The 17138-nt window shown below is 52.9% G+C and overlaps 1 protein-coding gene across 1 annotated transcript; it reads left to right on the top strand.

Moving 5' to 3' along the window:
* Positions 1–1269: 1269 nt before the first annotated feature.
* LOC126652254 (uncharacterized) lies at positions 1270–8177 on the top strand. Its single transcript, XM_050338931.1, has 6 exons — positions 1270–1324; positions 1819–1873; positions 4033–4168; positions 6253–6442; positions 7023–7103; positions 7861–8177. The coding sequence occupies exons 1-6, from the start codon at positions 1270–1272 to the stop codon at positions 7947–7949; spliced, it is 606 nt and encodes a 201-aa protein (XP_050194888.1). The 3' UTR covers positions 7950–8177.
* Positions 8178–17138: the final 8961 nt, after the last annotated feature.

Raw genomic sequence — 17138 nt, 5'->3', positions numbered from 1 at the left:
GCTCGGGGGTCTTTGGGGGTCCTGGGGGTCTGGGGGTCACTTGGGGGTCTTGGGGGTCTTTTGGGGTCCTGGAAGGTCTTGGGGGTCAATTGGGGGTCTTGGGGGTCTTTTGGGGGTCCTGGAGGTCCTGAAGGGTTTTTGGGGGTCCTGGGAGGTCTTTTGGGGTCCTGGAGGGTCTTTTGGGGTCACTTGGGGGTCTTGGGGGTCTTTTGGGGGTCCTGAAGGGTTTTGGGGGGTGCTGGGGGTCTTTTGGGGTCCTGAAGGGTCTTTTAGGGGTCTTGGGGGGTCTTGGGGTCTTTTGGGGTCCTGGGAGGTCTTGAGGGTCAATTGGGGGTCTTGGGGGTCTTTTGGGGTCACTTGGGGGTCCTGGGGGATCCTGGAAGGTCCTGGGGGTCTTTTTGGGGGTCCTGGGTGGTCCTGAAGGGTCTTTGGGGGTCCTGGAGGGTCTTGGGGGTCCTTTTGGGGTCCTGAAGGGTCTTTTGGGGTCACTTGGGAGGTCCTGGGGGTCTTTTTGGGGGTCTGGAGGGTCCTGAAGGGTTTTTGGGGTCCTGGGGGGTCTTTTTGGGGTCCTGGGGGGTCTTTTTGGGGGTCCTGGAAGGTCTTGGGGGTCACTTGGGGGCGTCTTGGGGGATCCTGGAAGGTCCTGGGGGGTCTTTTGGGGGGTCCTGGGGGGTCTTTTGGGGTCACTTGGGGGGGTCTTGGGGGTCTTTTTGGGGTCACTTGAGGGGTCCTGGGGGATCCTGGAAGGTCCTGGGGGGTCTTTTTGGGGTCCTGGGGGTCTTTGGGGGTCCCCAAATGGTTTTGGGGGGTCCTGGGTGTTTGGGGTTTTTGGGGGTCCCCAAAGAGTTTTGGGGGGTCCTGGGGGGGGTCTCTGTGGGGATTTGGGGGTCCTGGGAGGTCCCCGGAGGGTCCTGGAGGGGTTTTGGGGGGTCCTGGGGTTTTGGGGGGTCTTTGGGGGGTCTCGACGCTCCTCAGGGGTCCCCAAAACCCTCGGGGGGGTCCCCAAAACCCCCCGGGACCCCCAAAATACCCCACTGCGGGCCCCACTTGAGCCATCGCCGCTTTAAGAGCCGAGCGTCGCCCCTTTAAGACGCGGAGGCCCCGCCCAACCGCCCATTCGGAGCCGTTACTGGGGCAATGTGGGCGTGGCCAGACTGGATTGGCCAATCAGATCGCGCCATGGGCGTGGCTTAAAGAAAAGCAGCCAATGAGATGTCGCGGGTGGTTTGGGAAGAAAGGGGGCGTGGCTAAAGGGGATCAGCCAATCAGATGCCGCGGGGGCGTGGCCCGCCGCGAGGGGGCGCTAACGGCTACGGCGACTCCGGTAAGAGCGGGGGGGCGGGACGGGAATAGCCCAAAAAAACCCTTAAAAACCCACCCAAACGACCCGAAATCGGCTCAAATCACCCTAAAATCCCTCAGAAACCGCCTCGGAAAGGCCGAGGGGCGTCTCGGAGCCTCCCGGGTCCCGCTGAGGGACCGTTAACGCCTTCCCCTCTCGCGGCTCCCTCAGGCCGCCATTTTGGCCCCTCAGGGCTCCGTTGTGCCCGAAACGCCTCAAAATACCCACAAAAGCGACTTTGGACTCAGTAAGATCTTCCAAAAAAATCCCGAAATTCTTTTTGGGACACCCCAAAATCCCTCAGGGCCCCTCAGGCCACCATTTTGGTCCCTCAGGGCTTCGTAGAGCAAAAAATGCTTCCAAAAAACCTTAAAACCCTCTCAGGACTCCTCAAATCTCTCCAAAAACCCCCCAAATTCTTCTTGGGAACCCCAAAACCCCTCAGGGCCCCTCAGGCCACCATTTTGGCCCCTCAGGGCTCCGTCGAGCCCGAAACGCCTCAGAATACCCCCAAAAGCCACTTTGGACTCCGTAAGATCTTCCAAAAAAATCCCAAGTCCTTTTTGAGACTCCCCGAAAATCCCTCAGGACCCCTCAGGCTGCCATTTTGGCCCCTCAGGGCTCCGTTGAGCACAAAACACCCTAAAATCCCTCAGAATACCCCAAGAACTCTCCAAAAACCCCCAGAATTCTTCTTGGGAACCCCAAAACCCCTCAGGGCCCCTCAGGCTGTCATTTTGGTACCTCAGGGCTCCGTTGAGCACAAAACACCCCAAAATACCCCCAAAACCCACACGGGACCCTCTAAAACCCCTCAGAAATCCTCTCGGGACTCCCCAAACTCCTCAGACCCCTCAGGGCCCCTCAGGCCACCATTTTGGCCCCTCAGGGCTCCGTTGAGCACAAAACACCCCAAAATACCCCCAAAACCCTCCAAAATACCCCAAAAACTCTCCAAAAGTCCCCAAAATTCTTATTGGGACTCCCCAAAACCCCTCAGGGCCCCTCAAGCCGCCATTTTGGCTCCTCGGGGCTTTGTTGAGCATAAAACAGCCCAAAATACCCCCAAAAACCCCACAAAACCCTTCAAAAAAACCCCAAAATTCTTCCTGGAACCCCCCAAAACTCTCAGGGCCCCTCAGGCCACCATTTTGGCCCCTCAGGACTCCGTTGAGCACAAAACACCACAAAAAACCCCCCAAGATCCCCTCAGGACCCCTCAAAACTCTCCAAAAAAACCCTGAAATTCTTTTTGGGAACCCCCAAAACCCCTCAGGGCTCCTCAGACCACCCCCAAATCCCCCCCAGACCCCCCCAAATCCACAATAAACCCCCCCAACCTTCCCAAAATCCCTTCCAACCCCCCCCAAAATCCTACCCAAACTCCCCCAAAATCCCCCTAAATCCCAAAAATCCACAATAACCCCCCCAAACCCTTTCATAGATCCCTTAAAATTCACCCCACCCCAACTAAATTTCCCCAAATCCCCCAGTCCCCCCAAGACTCCCCCAAATCCACAATAAATCCTCCTTAACCCCCATAGACCCCCAGATCCCCCTCAAATCTCCCCCAAATCCCACATAGACCCCCAAATCCCCCAAGACTCCCGAAATCTCACACAGACCCCCCAAATTCCCTCAAATCTCCCCCAAATGCCACATGGACCCCTCAAACCCCCATAAACCCCCAAAATTTCCCTCAAATCCCTCCAAATCCACCTCAAATCCCCCTAAATCCCCCCAAAACCCCCTAAACGCCCTCAAATCCCCCAATCCCCCAAATCCCACATAGACCCCCGAAATCCCCCAGGTGTCCACAAATACCCCATAGCCCCCCCAAATCCCCCCAAGACCACAATAACCCCCTCAAATACCTCCCAGATCCCCCAATCCCTCCCAACCCCTCCAAATCCCCCCCAAATCCCCTCAAAGCCCCCAAGTTCTCCCCATATCCCCTCAAACCACCCAAATCCCCCCAAACCCCTCCAAATCCCCCCCAATTCCCCTCAAAGCCCCCCAAATCCCCTCCAACTCCCCCCATAACCCCCAAATCCCCCAAATCTCCCTCCAAACCCCCCAAATCCCCTTCAAACTCCCCCCAAAACCCCTCAAACCCCCAAATCCCCTCAAGCTCCCCATAGGACCCCCAAATCCCCTCAGACTCCCCCAAATCCCCCAACCCCCAAATCCCCCTCAATCCCTCCCAAATCCTCCCCCAACCCCCCAAATCCTCCTCAACCCCCTAACCCCCAAATCAACCCCCCCAAATCCCTCCCAAATCCCTCCCAAATCCCCCCAAATCCTCTCAAATCCCTCAACCCCCCAAACCCCCCAAATCCTCCCAAATCCCCCAACTCCCCCAAACCCTCCCAAACCCCCCCAAATCCCTCTCAAACCCCCCCAACCCTCCCAAACCCCCTCAAATCCCCCTACCCTCCCCCAAATCCCTCCCAAACCCCCCAAATCCCCTTCAACTCCCCCAAATCCTCTAAACTCCTCCCAAATCCCTCCCAAACCCCCAAATCCCCTCTAAACCCCTCCCAAACCCTCCTCTAAATCCCCCAAAATCCCACATAGACCTCCCAAATCTCCTCAACTCCCCCAAATCCTCCTCAACCCCCCACAATCCCCTAAACCTCCCAAATCTCTCAAACCCCCCAAATCCCCTCACACCCCTCTTCTCCCCCCAGGACCACCCCATGTCGGGGGCGGGGGCCAAGCGGGTCCCCGAGGGCGGGGGGCCCCCCCGAGAAGAAACCCCCCCGTGAGGAGCAGCCCCCGACCACCCTGATCGAGCCCCTGCGCCTGGGGGGCATCTCCTCCACGGTCAGTGCTCACCTGGGGGCTAAAATGCACCTGGGGGGTAAAATACACCTGGGGGAAAACACACCTGGGGGTTAAAACACACCTGGGGGGAAAATCCACACCTGGGGGGAAAACACACCTGGGGGTAAAATGGACCTGGGAGGGGAAAATCCACACCTGGGGGTTAAATGGACCTGGGGGCATCTCCTCCACGGTCAGTGCTCACCTGGGGGTAAAACACACCTGGGGGCTAAAAACACACCTGGGGGCACCTGGGGGAAAATGGACCTGGGGGAAAAATCCACACCTGGGGGCTAAAAACAGACCTGGGGGCACCTAGGGGGTTAAATGGACTGGGGGCATCTCCTCCACGGTCAGTGCTCACCTGGGGGAAAAATCCACACCTGGGGGTGAAAACACACCTGGGGGTTAAAATACACCTGGGGGCATCTCCTCCACGGTCAGTGCTCACCTGGGGGGAAAACTCACCTGGGGGCTAAAAATACACCTGGGGGAAAAATATACCTGGGGGTGAAAAACATACCTGGGGGGTTAAAACACACCTGGGGGGTTAAAATGGACCTGGGGCATCTCCTCCACGGTCAGTGCTCACCTGGGGGAAAATGGACCTGGGGGAAAAATCCACACCTGGGGGCGAAAAACACACCTGGGGGAAAAATCCACACCTAGGGGGTTAAAATCAACCTGGGGGTTAAAACACACCTGGGGGTAAAATGGACCTGAGGGGGAAAATCCACACCTGGGGGATTAGAATGGACCGGGGGTAAAACATACCTGGGGGGAAACACACCTGGGGGAAATCCACACCTGGGGGTTAAATGGACCTGGGGGGAAAATCCACACCTGGGGGTTAAATGGACATGGGGGCATCTCTCCATGGTCAGTGCTCACCTGGGGGCTAAAATGCACCTGGGGGGAAACACACCTGGGGGCTAAAAACACACCTGGGGGTTAAATGGACCTGGGGGGAAAATCCACACCTGTGGGGGGTTAAATGGACATGGGGGTTTAAAACACACCTGGGGGTTAAACACACCTGAAAGGGAAAAATCCACACCTGGGTGGTGAATAATTTACACCTGGGGGCTGAGACAGACCTGGGAACACATTTGGGGGTGTTAAAAACACACCTGGGGGAAAATCCACACCTGGGGGCTTAAACGGACCTGGGGGTGAATAATTCACACCTGGGGCTAAACTGGACCTGGGGGCATCTCCTCCACGGCCAGTGCTCACCTGGGGGCGCAAAACTCACCTGTGGGGGCTAAAAATGTACCTTGGGGGCACCTGGAGGGTTTAAAATTGACCTGGGGAGGTTAAAATGCACCTGGGGGAAACCACACCTGGGGGGTTAAAATGGACCTGGGGGAGAAATCCACACCCTGGGGGAAAAACACATCTGGGGGAAAACACACCTGGGGGTTAAATGGACCTGGGGGAAAAATCCACACCTGGGGGTAAATGGACCTGGGGGGGGAAAAAACACATCTGGGGGGGTTAAAATGGACCTGGGAGGGGAAAATGGACCTGGGGGGGGAAAAAACACATCTGGGGGGTTAAATGCACCTGGGAGGGAAAATGGACCTGGGGGAAACACATCTGGGGGAAAAACACACCTGGGGGTTAAAACACACCTGGGGGCTAAATGGACATGGGGGAAAATCCACACCTGGGGGGAAAATCCACACCTGGGGGTTAAAAACACACCTGGGGGGGTTAAAATGGACCTGGGGGGCATCTCCTCCACGGTCAGTGCTCACCTGGGGGGGTTAAAACACACCTGGGGGGCTAAAAATACACCTGGGGGTTAAACACACACCTGGGGGGAAAATTCACACCTGGGGGAAAATGGACCTGGGGGTTAAAAACACACCTGGGGGGTTAAAAACACACCTGGGGGGAAAATCCACACCTGGGGGGTTAAAAACACACCTGGCGGGTGAATAATTCACACCTGGGGGGTTAAAAATGGACCTGGGGGGCACCTGGGGGGGAAAATCCACACCTGGGGGGGTTTAAAATGTCCCTGGGGGGGGTTAAAACATCCCTGGGGTCTCACCTGTTGGGTGGTGTCACCTGTGCAGGAGGAGATGGACGTGAAGGTGCTGCAGTTCCGCAACAAGAAGCTGCTGGAGCGGCTGGAGCAGCGCCAGGTGTGCGAGGACGAGCTCCGAGAGCGCATCGAGAAGCTCGAGAAGCGCCAGGCGACCGACGATGCCACCCTGCACCTGGTCAACAGGTACTGGGCACAGGTGAGACACCTGAGAAACACACCTGGGGACCAACCATGCCACCCTGCACCTGGTCAACAGGTACTGGGCACAGGTGAGAGACATCAAACACACACCTGGGGGCACCAAACACACACCTGGGGGCACCTGAGATACACCTGAGATACCTGGGACCCACCTGGGGGCATCAAACACACACCTGGGGACCAACCATGCCACCCTGCACCTGGTCAACAGGTACTGGGCACAGGTGAGACACCTGAGATACACCTGGGGACCAACCATGCCACCCTGCACCTGGTCAACAGGTACTGGGCACAGGTGAGACACCAAACACACACCTGGGGGCACCTGAGATACACCTGAGATACCTGGGACACACCTGGAGATGCCAAACACACACCAAACACACACCTGGGGGCACCAAACACACACCTGGGGGCATCAAACACACACCTGGGGACACCAAACACACACCTGGGGACCAACCATGCCACCCTGCACCTGGTCAACAGGTACTGGGCAGAGGTGAGACACCTGAAAAACACACCTGGGGACCAACCGTGCCACCCTGCACCTGGTCAACAGGTACTGGGCACAGGTGAGACACCTGGGAAACACACCTGGGGGCATCAAACACACCCCAGGCCACGGACGATGCCACCCTGCACCTGGTCAACAGGTACTGGGCACAGGTGAGAGACCTGAGAAACACACCTGGGGACCAACCATGCCACCCTGCACCTGGTCAACAGGTACTGGGCACAGGTGAGAGACATCAAACACACACCTGGGGGCACCTGAGATACACCTGGGGACCAACCATGCCACCCTGCACCTGGTCAACAGGTACTGGGCACAGGTGAGACACCAAACACACCTGAGGGCATCAAACACACACCTGGGGGCACCAAACACACACCTGGGGACATCAAACACACACCTGGGGGCATCAAACACACACCTGGGGGCATCAAACACACACCTGGGGGCACCAAACACAAACCTGGGGGCACCTGGGGGCACCAAACACACACCTGGGGGCACCAAACACACACCTGGGGGCACCAAACACACACCTGGGCACACCTGGGGGCACCTGGGGACATCAAACACACACCTGGGGACACCAAACACACACCTGGGGACACCTGGGGCACCAAACACACACCTGGGGGCACCAAACACACACCTGGGGGCACCAAACACAAACCTGGGGGCACCTGGGGGCACCAAACACACACCTGGGGACACCAAACACACACCTGGGGGCACCTGAGATACACCTGGGGACATCAAACACACACCTGGGCACACCTGGGGACACCAAACACACACCTGGGGACACCAAACACACACCTGGGGGCATCACACACACACCTGGGGGCACCCAACACACACCTGGGGACCAACCATGCCACCCTGCACCTGGTCAACAGGTACTGGGCACAGGTGAGAGACATCAAACACACACCTGGGGGCACCAAACACACACCTGGGGGCACCAAACACACACCTGGGGCATCACACACACACCTGGGGGCACCTGAGATACCTAGGACACACCTGGGCACACCAAACACACACCTGGGCACACCAAACACACACCTGGGCACACCTGGGGGCACCAAACACACACCTGGGGGCACCAAACACACACCTGGGGACACCAAAAATGGGTTTTTTTTGGGGGTGTTTCAGGGGGTTTTGGGGTCCCCCAACCCCCCACGTTTTTGGGGCCTTTTTGGGGATCGTTTTGGAGGAGATTTTTGAGGGAATTTGGGAGAATTTGGGGGGGTTTGGGGTCCCCCAACCCCCAGATTTTTGGGGCCTTTTTGGGGGTTGTTTGGGGGAGATTTTTGAGGGAATTTGGGGGGGGGTTGGGGTCTTTTTGGGAGGAGTTTTGGGGGAGATTTTTGAGGGAATTTGGGGGAATTTGGGGACCCCCAACCCCTCAGATTTTTGGGGTCCCTTTTGGGGTTGTTTTTTGGGGGTGGTTTGGGGAGGAAATTTGGAAGATTTTGAGGGAGGAAATTTAGGGGGTTTTATGAAGATTTTTGGGGCGATTTTGGGGGTTTTGGGGAGGAAATTTGAGAGATTTGGGGGGCTTGGGAGGAAAATTGGGGGTTTTATGAGGATTTTTGGGGGTTTGGGTGAAAATTTGGGGGATTTTGGGGAGGAATTTGGGGGTTGGGATGGAATTTGGGGGATTTTTGGGGAGGTTTTTTGATGAAATTTTGGGGGATTTTGGGGAGAAATTTGAGGGGGTTGGGATAAAATTTGGGAGCTTTTGGGGGTTTTTTGAGGAAATTTGGGGGATTTTGACTGGAAATTTGGGGGATTTTGGGGAGGAAACTTGGGGATTTTGGGAGTGTTTTGGGGTGTTTTTGAGGAAATTTGGGGGTTTTGGGGTGGAAATTTGGGGGATTTTGGGAAGAAACTTGGGGGATTTTGGAGGGTTTTGGGGTGTTTTTTGAGGAAATTTGGGGGATTTTGGGGGTTTTGGGGTGAAAATTTGGGGGGATTTTGGGGAGGAAACTGGGGTGCTTTATGAGGAATTTTGGGAGGTTTTGGGGTGTCTTGGGAGGAAATTTTGGGGGGGTTGGAGTGGAAATTTGGGGTGTTTTTTGAGGAAATTTAGGGGCTGGTGAAAATTTGGGGGATTTTGGGGAGAATTTGGAGGTTTTGAGGCGATTTTTGAGGAAATTTGTGGTGATTTTGGGCTGGAAATTGTGGGGATTTTGGGGTGAATTTGAGGGGGCTGGAGGAAATTTGGGGGAATTTGGGGAGGAATTTTAGGGGGTTGGGAGGAAATTTGGGGTGTTTTAGAGGAAATTTGGGGAGTTTGGGGTGAGAATTTGGGGATTTTTTGGGGATTTGGGGGAAAATTTGGGGATTTGGGGAGGAATTTTGGGGGTTTGGGATGGAATTTGGGGGGTTTGGGAGGTTTCTTTGAGGAAATTTGGGGGGTTTGGGGGACGAATTTGGGGAGGGATTTTGGGGAGGAATTTGGGGGTTTTGGGGAGGTTTTCTGAGGAAATTTGGGGCGTATTTTGGGCTGGAATTTGGGAGGTTTTGAGGGGGAATTTTGAGGAAATTTGTGGTGATTTTGTGCTGGAATTTCGGGGGATTTTGGGGATGAATTTGAGGGGGGTTGTGAGGAAATTTGGGGGTTTTTGAGACCCCTGACCCCCTTTTTGTCTCTCTCCCCCCAGCTGGACGTGAGGTTCAGGCCCTGCTTCGACGCTGCAGGGAGGGGAGGGGGAGGGGCCCCCGGGACCCCTCGGGGACCCTCTGAGCCCTCCCGGCGGGGAGGGGCCACCCAACCCCTCACTGCTCCCTCCTCACCGCCCCTCCCCACCCGGGATGGAGAGGAGGAGAGCGTAGGGGTGAGTGGGGAGGGATTTGGGGGGATTGGGGGTTTTGGGGAGTTGGAGGATGGGGAGGGGATTTGGGGGAGATTTGGGGGAGGTTTGAGGTGGATTTGGGGGATTGGGGGCTTGAGGGGATTTGGGGGATTTGGGGGGTTTGGGGGAAGTTGAGGATGGGGAGGGGATTTGGGGGATTTGGGGTGGTTGAGGGGGTTTGAGGGGATTTGGGAAAATTAAGGGGATTTTGGGGGTTTGAGAGGGATTTGGGGAGTTTGAGAGGGATTGGGAAAATTTTGGGTGGGCTTTGGGGTGTTGAGGGGATTTGGGGGTTTGAGGGGATTTGGGGGATTTGGGGTGGTTGAGGGGGTTTGAGGGGGTTTGGAGGGATTTGGGAAAATTAAGGGGATTTTGGGGGTTTGAGAGGATTTGGGGGAGTTTGAGAGGGATTGGGAAAATTTGGGTGGGTTTGGGGTGTTGAGGGGATTTGGGGGTTTGAGGGGATTTGGGGGATTTGAGGGGGGATTTTGGGGGGATTTAGGGGGAAATTTGGAGTTTAAGGGGGATTTCTGAGGAATTTTGGGGACATTCCGGGGCTGCTAATTAACAAACACCATTTTAATATTTTAACAACCCTTCTTCTAATTAACCCCCCTAATTAATTCCCCCTTAATTGCAGAGCCCTGGGCAGGGGGGGGTCCCGAGGACGCCCCTCCCCCCCCTCCCCGCTTGGCCTTCGCCCCCCAGGCCGTGGCTCAGCTGGGGGAGCACCTGGGGAGGCTCCTGAGGAGGATCCATCACCTGGGGGCTCACCTGGGGGCACGGCGTGAGTTTGGGGGGCATTGACACACCTGGGGGGGAATCATTTACACACACCTGGGATCATTTACACACACCTGGAATCATTTACACACACCTGGGATCATTTACACACACCTGGGATCATTTACACACACCTGGAATCATTGACACACACCTGGGATCATTTACACACACCTGGGGGCATTGACACACACCTGGGGGCATTTACACACACCTGGGACACACCTGGAATCATTTACACACACCTGGAATCATTTACACACACCTGGAATCATTTACACACACCTGGGATCATTTACACACACCTGGGATCATTTACACACACCTGGGGGCATTTACACACACCTGGGACACACCTCGAATCATTTACACACACCTGGGGGCATTTACACACACCTGGGATCATTTACACACACCTGGGATCATTTACACACACCTGGGGGCATCTACACACACCTGGGATCATTTACACACACCTGGGATCATTTACACACACCTGGGATCATTTACACACACCTGGGGTCATTTACACACACCTGGGGTCATTTACACACACCTGGGATCATTTACACACACCTGGGATCATTTACACACACCTGGGATCATTTACACACACCTGGGACGCACCTGGGATCATTTACACACACCTGGGATCATTTACACACACCTGGGATCATTTACACACACCTGGGGGCATTTACACACACCTGGAATCATTGACACACACCTGGAATCATTTACACACACCTGGGATCATTTACACACACCTGGGACACACCTGGAATCATTTACACACACCTGGAATCATTTACACACACCTGGAATCATTGACACACACCTGGGATCATTTACACACACCTGGGATCATTTACACACACCTGGGATCATTTACACACACCTGGGATCATTTACACACACCTGGAATCATTTACACACACCTGGGATCATTTACACACACCTGGGATCATTTACACACACCTGGGGGCATTTACACACACCTGGGGGCATTTACACACACCTGGGATCATTTACACACACCTGGGATCATTTACACACACCTGGGATCATTTACACACACCTGGGACACACCTGGAATAATTTACACACACCTGGAATCATTTACACACACCTGGGATCATTGACACACACCTGGGATCATTTACACACACCTGGGATCATTTACACACACCTGGGGGGGGCATTGACACAACTGGGATCATTTACACACACCTGGGGGCATTTACACACACCTGGGATCATTTACACACACCTGGGATCATTTACACACACCTGGGATCATTTACACACACCTGGGGGCATTTACACACACCTGGGATCATTTACACACACCTGGGATCATTTACACACACCTGGGGGCATTTACACACACCTGGGATCATTTACACACACCTGGGGGCATTTACACACACCTGGGATCATTTACACACACCTGGGGGCATTTACACACACCTGGGGGCATTTACACACACCTGGAATCATTTACACACACCTGGGGTCATCTACACACACCTGGGATCATTTACACACACCTGGGACGCACCTGGGATCATTTACACACACCTGGGATCATTTACACACACCTGGGATCATTTACACACACCTGGGGGCATTTACACACACCTGGGATCATTTACACACACCTGGGATCATTTACACACACCTGGGATCATTTACACACACCTGGGGGCATTTACACACACCTGGAATCATTGACACACACCTGGAATCATTTACACACACCTGGGATCATTTACACACACCTGGGACACACCTGGAATCATTTACACACACCTGGAATCATTTACACACACCTGGAATCATTGACACACACCTGGGATCATTTACACACACCTGGGATCATTTACACACACCTGGGATCATTTACACACACCTGGGATCATTTACACACACCTGGAATCATTTACACACACCTGGGATCATTTACACACACCTGGGATCATTTACACACACCTGGGGCACTTACACACCTGGGGCATTTACACACACCTGGGATCATTTACACACACCTGGGATCATTTACACACACCTGGGATCATTTACACACACCTGGGACACACCTGGAATAATTTACACAACCTGGAATCATTTACACACACCTGGGATCATTGACACACACCTGGGATCATTTACACACACCTGGAATCATTTACACACACCTGGGGGCATTGACACAACTGGGATCATTTACACACACCTGGGGGCATTTACACACACCTGGGATCATTTACACACACCTGGAATCATTTACACACACCTGGGATCATTTACACACACCTGGGATCATTTACACACACCTGGAATCATTTACACACACCTGGGATCATTTACACACACCTGGGATCATTTACACACACCTGGGGCATTTACACACACCTGGGATCATTTACACACACCTGGGGGCATTTACACACACCTGGGGCATTTACACACACCTGGAATCATTTACACACACCTGGGATCATTACACACACCTGGGATCATTTACACACACCTGGAATCATTTACACACACCTGGGGGCATTGACACACACTGGGATCATTTACACACACCTGGGGGCATTTACACACACCTGGGATCATTTACACACACCTGGAATCATTTACACACACCTGGGATCATTTACACACACCTGGGATCATTTACACACACCTGGAATCATTTACACACACCTGGGGGCATTTACACACACCTGGGATCATTTACACACACCTGGGATCATTTACACACACCTGGAATCATTTACACACACCTGGGGGCATTTACACACACCTGGAATCATTTACACACACCTGGGACACACCTGGAATCATTTACACACACCTGGGATCATTTACACACACCTGGAGTCATTTACACACCCCTAGGGCATTTACACACACCTGGGGGCATTTACACACACCTGGGATCATTTACACACACCTGGGGGCATTTACACACAGCTGGGGGCATTTACACACACCTGGAATCATTTACACACACCTGGGGACATTTACACACACCTGGGATCATTTACACACACCTGGGATCATTTACACACACCTGGGGGCATTTACACACACCTGGAATCATTTACACACACCTGGGATCATTTACACACACCTGGGGGGGGCATTGACACAACTGGGATCATTTACACACACCTGGGGCATTTACACACACCTGGGATCATTTACACACACCTGGGATCATTTACACACACCTGGGATCATTTACACACACCTGGGATCATTTACACACACCTGGGATCATTTACACACACCTGGGATCATTTACACACACCTGGGGGCATTTACACACACCTGGGATCATTTACACACACCTGGGGGCATTTACACACACCTGGGATCATTTACACACACCTGGGACACACCTGGGGGCATTTACACACACCTGGGATCATTTACACACACCTGGGATCATTTACACACACCTGGAGTCATTTACACACCCCTAGGGCATTTACACACACCTGGGGGCATTTACACACACCTGGGATCATTTACACACACCTGGGAGCATTTACACACACCTGGGATCATTTACACACACCTGGGGGCATTTACACACACCTGGGGGCATTTACACACACCTGGGATCATTTACACACACCTGGAATCATTTACACACACCTGGGATCATTTACACACACCTGGAATCATTTACACACACCTGGGATCATTTACACACACCTGGGGGCATTTACACACACCTGGGGGCATTTACACACACCTGGGATCATTTACACACACCTGGAATCATTTACACACACCTGGGATCATTTACACACAGCTGGGATCATTTACACACACCTGGGATCATTTACACACACCTGGGGGCATTTACACACACCTGGGATCATTTACACACACCTGGGATACACCTGGGATCATTTACACACACCTGGAATCATTTACACACACCTGGGACACACCTGGGATCATTTACACACACCTGGGATCATTTACACACACCTGGGGGCATTTACACACACCTGGGATCATTTACACACACCTGGGAGCATTTACACACACCTGGGATGCATTTACACACACCTGGGATCATTTACACACACCTGGGGCATTTACACACACCTGGGATCATTTACACACACCTGGGAGCATTTACACACACCTGGAATCATTTACACACACCTGGGGTCATTTACACACACCTGGGATCATTTACACACACCTGGGATCATTTACACACACCTGGGACACACCTGGGATCATTTACACACACCTGGGACACACCTGGAATCATTTACACACACCTGGGATCATTTACACACACCTGGGATCATTTACACACACCTGGAATCATTTACACACACCTGGGATCATTTACACACACCTGGGGGCATTTACACACACCTGGGCACACCTGGAATCATTTACACACACCTGGGGGCATTTACACACACCTGGGATCATTTACACACACCTGGGGGCATTTACACACACCTGGGAGCATTTACACACACCTGGGATCATTTACACACACCTGGGATCATTTACACACACCTGGGATCATTTACACACACCTGGGATCATTTACACACACCTGGGATCATTTACACACACCTGGGATCATTTACACACACCTGGGGTCATTTACACACACCTGGGGGCATTTACACACACCTGGAATCATTTACACACACCTGGGATCATTTACACACACCTGGGGGGGGCATTGACACAACTGGGATCATTTACACACACCTGGGGGCATTTACACACACCTGGGATCATTTACACACACCTGGGGGCATTTACACACACCTGGATTCATTTACACACACCTGGGATCATTTACACACACCTGGCATTTACACACCTGGAATCATTTACACACACCTGGGGCATTTACACACACCTGGGATCATTTACACACACCTGGGGGCATTTACACACACCTGGGATCATTTACACACACCTGGGACACACCTGGAATCATTTACACACACCTGGGATCATTTACACACACCTGGAGTCATTTACACACCCCTAGGGCATTTACACACACCTGGGAGCATTTACACACACCTGGGATCATTTACACACACCTGGGGGCATTTACACACACCTGGGATCATTTACACACACCTGGGGGCATTTACACACCTGGGGTCATTTACACACACCTGGGATCATTTACACACACTGGAATCATCTACACACACCTGGGATCATTTACACACACCTGGGATCATTTACACACACCTGGGATACACCTGGGATCATTTACACACACCTGGAATCATTTACACCACACCTGGGACACACCTGGGATCATTTACACACACCTGGGATCATTTACACACACCTGGGGTCATTTACACACACCTGGGGGCATTTACACACACCTGGGGGCATTTACACACCTGGGATCATTTACACACACCTGGGGCATTCACACACCTGGGATCATTTACACACACCTGGGATCATTTACACACACCTGGGGTCATTTACACACACCTGGGATCATTTGACACACACCTGGGGGCATTTACACACACCTGGAATCATTTACACACACCTGGGGGCATTTACACACACCTGGGATCATTTACACACACCTGGGATCATTTACACACACCTGGAATCATTTACACACACCTGGGATCATTTACACACACCTGGGACACACCTGGAATCATTTACACACACCTGGAATCATTTACACACACCTGGGATCATTTACACACACCTGGAATCATTTACAGACACCTGGGATCATTTACACACACCTGGGGGCATTTACACACACCTGGGATCATTTACACACCTGGGATCATTTACACACACCTGGAGTCATTTACACACACCTGGAACCATTTACACACACCTGGGATCATTTACACACACCTGGGGGCATTTACACACACCTGGGATCATTTACACACACCTGGGATCATTTACACACACCTGGGATCATTTACACACACCTGGGGTCATTTACACACCTGGGATCATTTACACACACCTGGGATCATTTACAATCACACCTGGGATCATTTACACACACCTGGGATCATTTACACACACCTGGGGGGCATTTACACACACCTGGGATCATTTACACACACCTGGAACCATTTACACACACCTGGGATCATTTACACAACACCTAGAGCATTTACAACACCTGGGATCATTTACACACACCTGGGATCATTTACACACACCTAGCATTCACACACCTGGGATCATTTACACACACCTGGGGCATTTACACACACCTGGGATCATTTACACACACCTGGGGATCATTTACACACACCTGGGATCATTTACACACATCTGGGATCATTTACACACACCTGGGATCATTTTGGGGTGATTTTGGGGTATTTTGGGTGATTTTGGGGTTGGTTTTGCAGAGGAACTGGGGGAGCAAGGCCAGGTTTTTCTGTTTGATCTTTTGGGGGCTCCCTTTTTGGGGTGATTTTGGGGTTTTTGGGGTCTTTTTTTTAGATTTTTCCAGGAATCTCAGAGGGG

Source organism: Myiozetetes cayanensis, unplaced genomic scaffold (assembly GCF_022539395.1).
Source record: "Myiozetetes cayanensis isolate MyiCay16 unplaced genomic scaffold, myiCay2020 scf725, whole genome shotgun sequence".
Classification (NCBI taxonomy): Eukaryota; Metazoa; Chordata; class Aves; order Passeriformes; family Tyrannidae; genus Myiozetetes; species Myiozetetes cayanensis.
The sequence above is the reverse complement of the archived record's forward strand: the minus strand, read 5'-3'. Positions and strand labels throughout refer to the sequence as shown.

Coding starts and splice junctions, on each gene's coding strand:
- LOC126652254 (XM_050338931.1), top strand. CDS start 1,270: ATGCCGCGGGGGCGTGGCCCGCCGCGAGGGGGCGCTAACGGCTACGGC. Junction 4,169..6,252: donor TGGGGGGCATCTCCTCCACG/GTCAGTGCTCAC, acceptor TCACCTGTGCAG/GAGGAGATGGACGTGAAGGT. Junction 6,443..7,022: donor GAGACACCTGAGAAACACAC/CTGGGGACCAAC, acceptor TGGGAAACACAC/CTGGGGGCATCAAACACACC.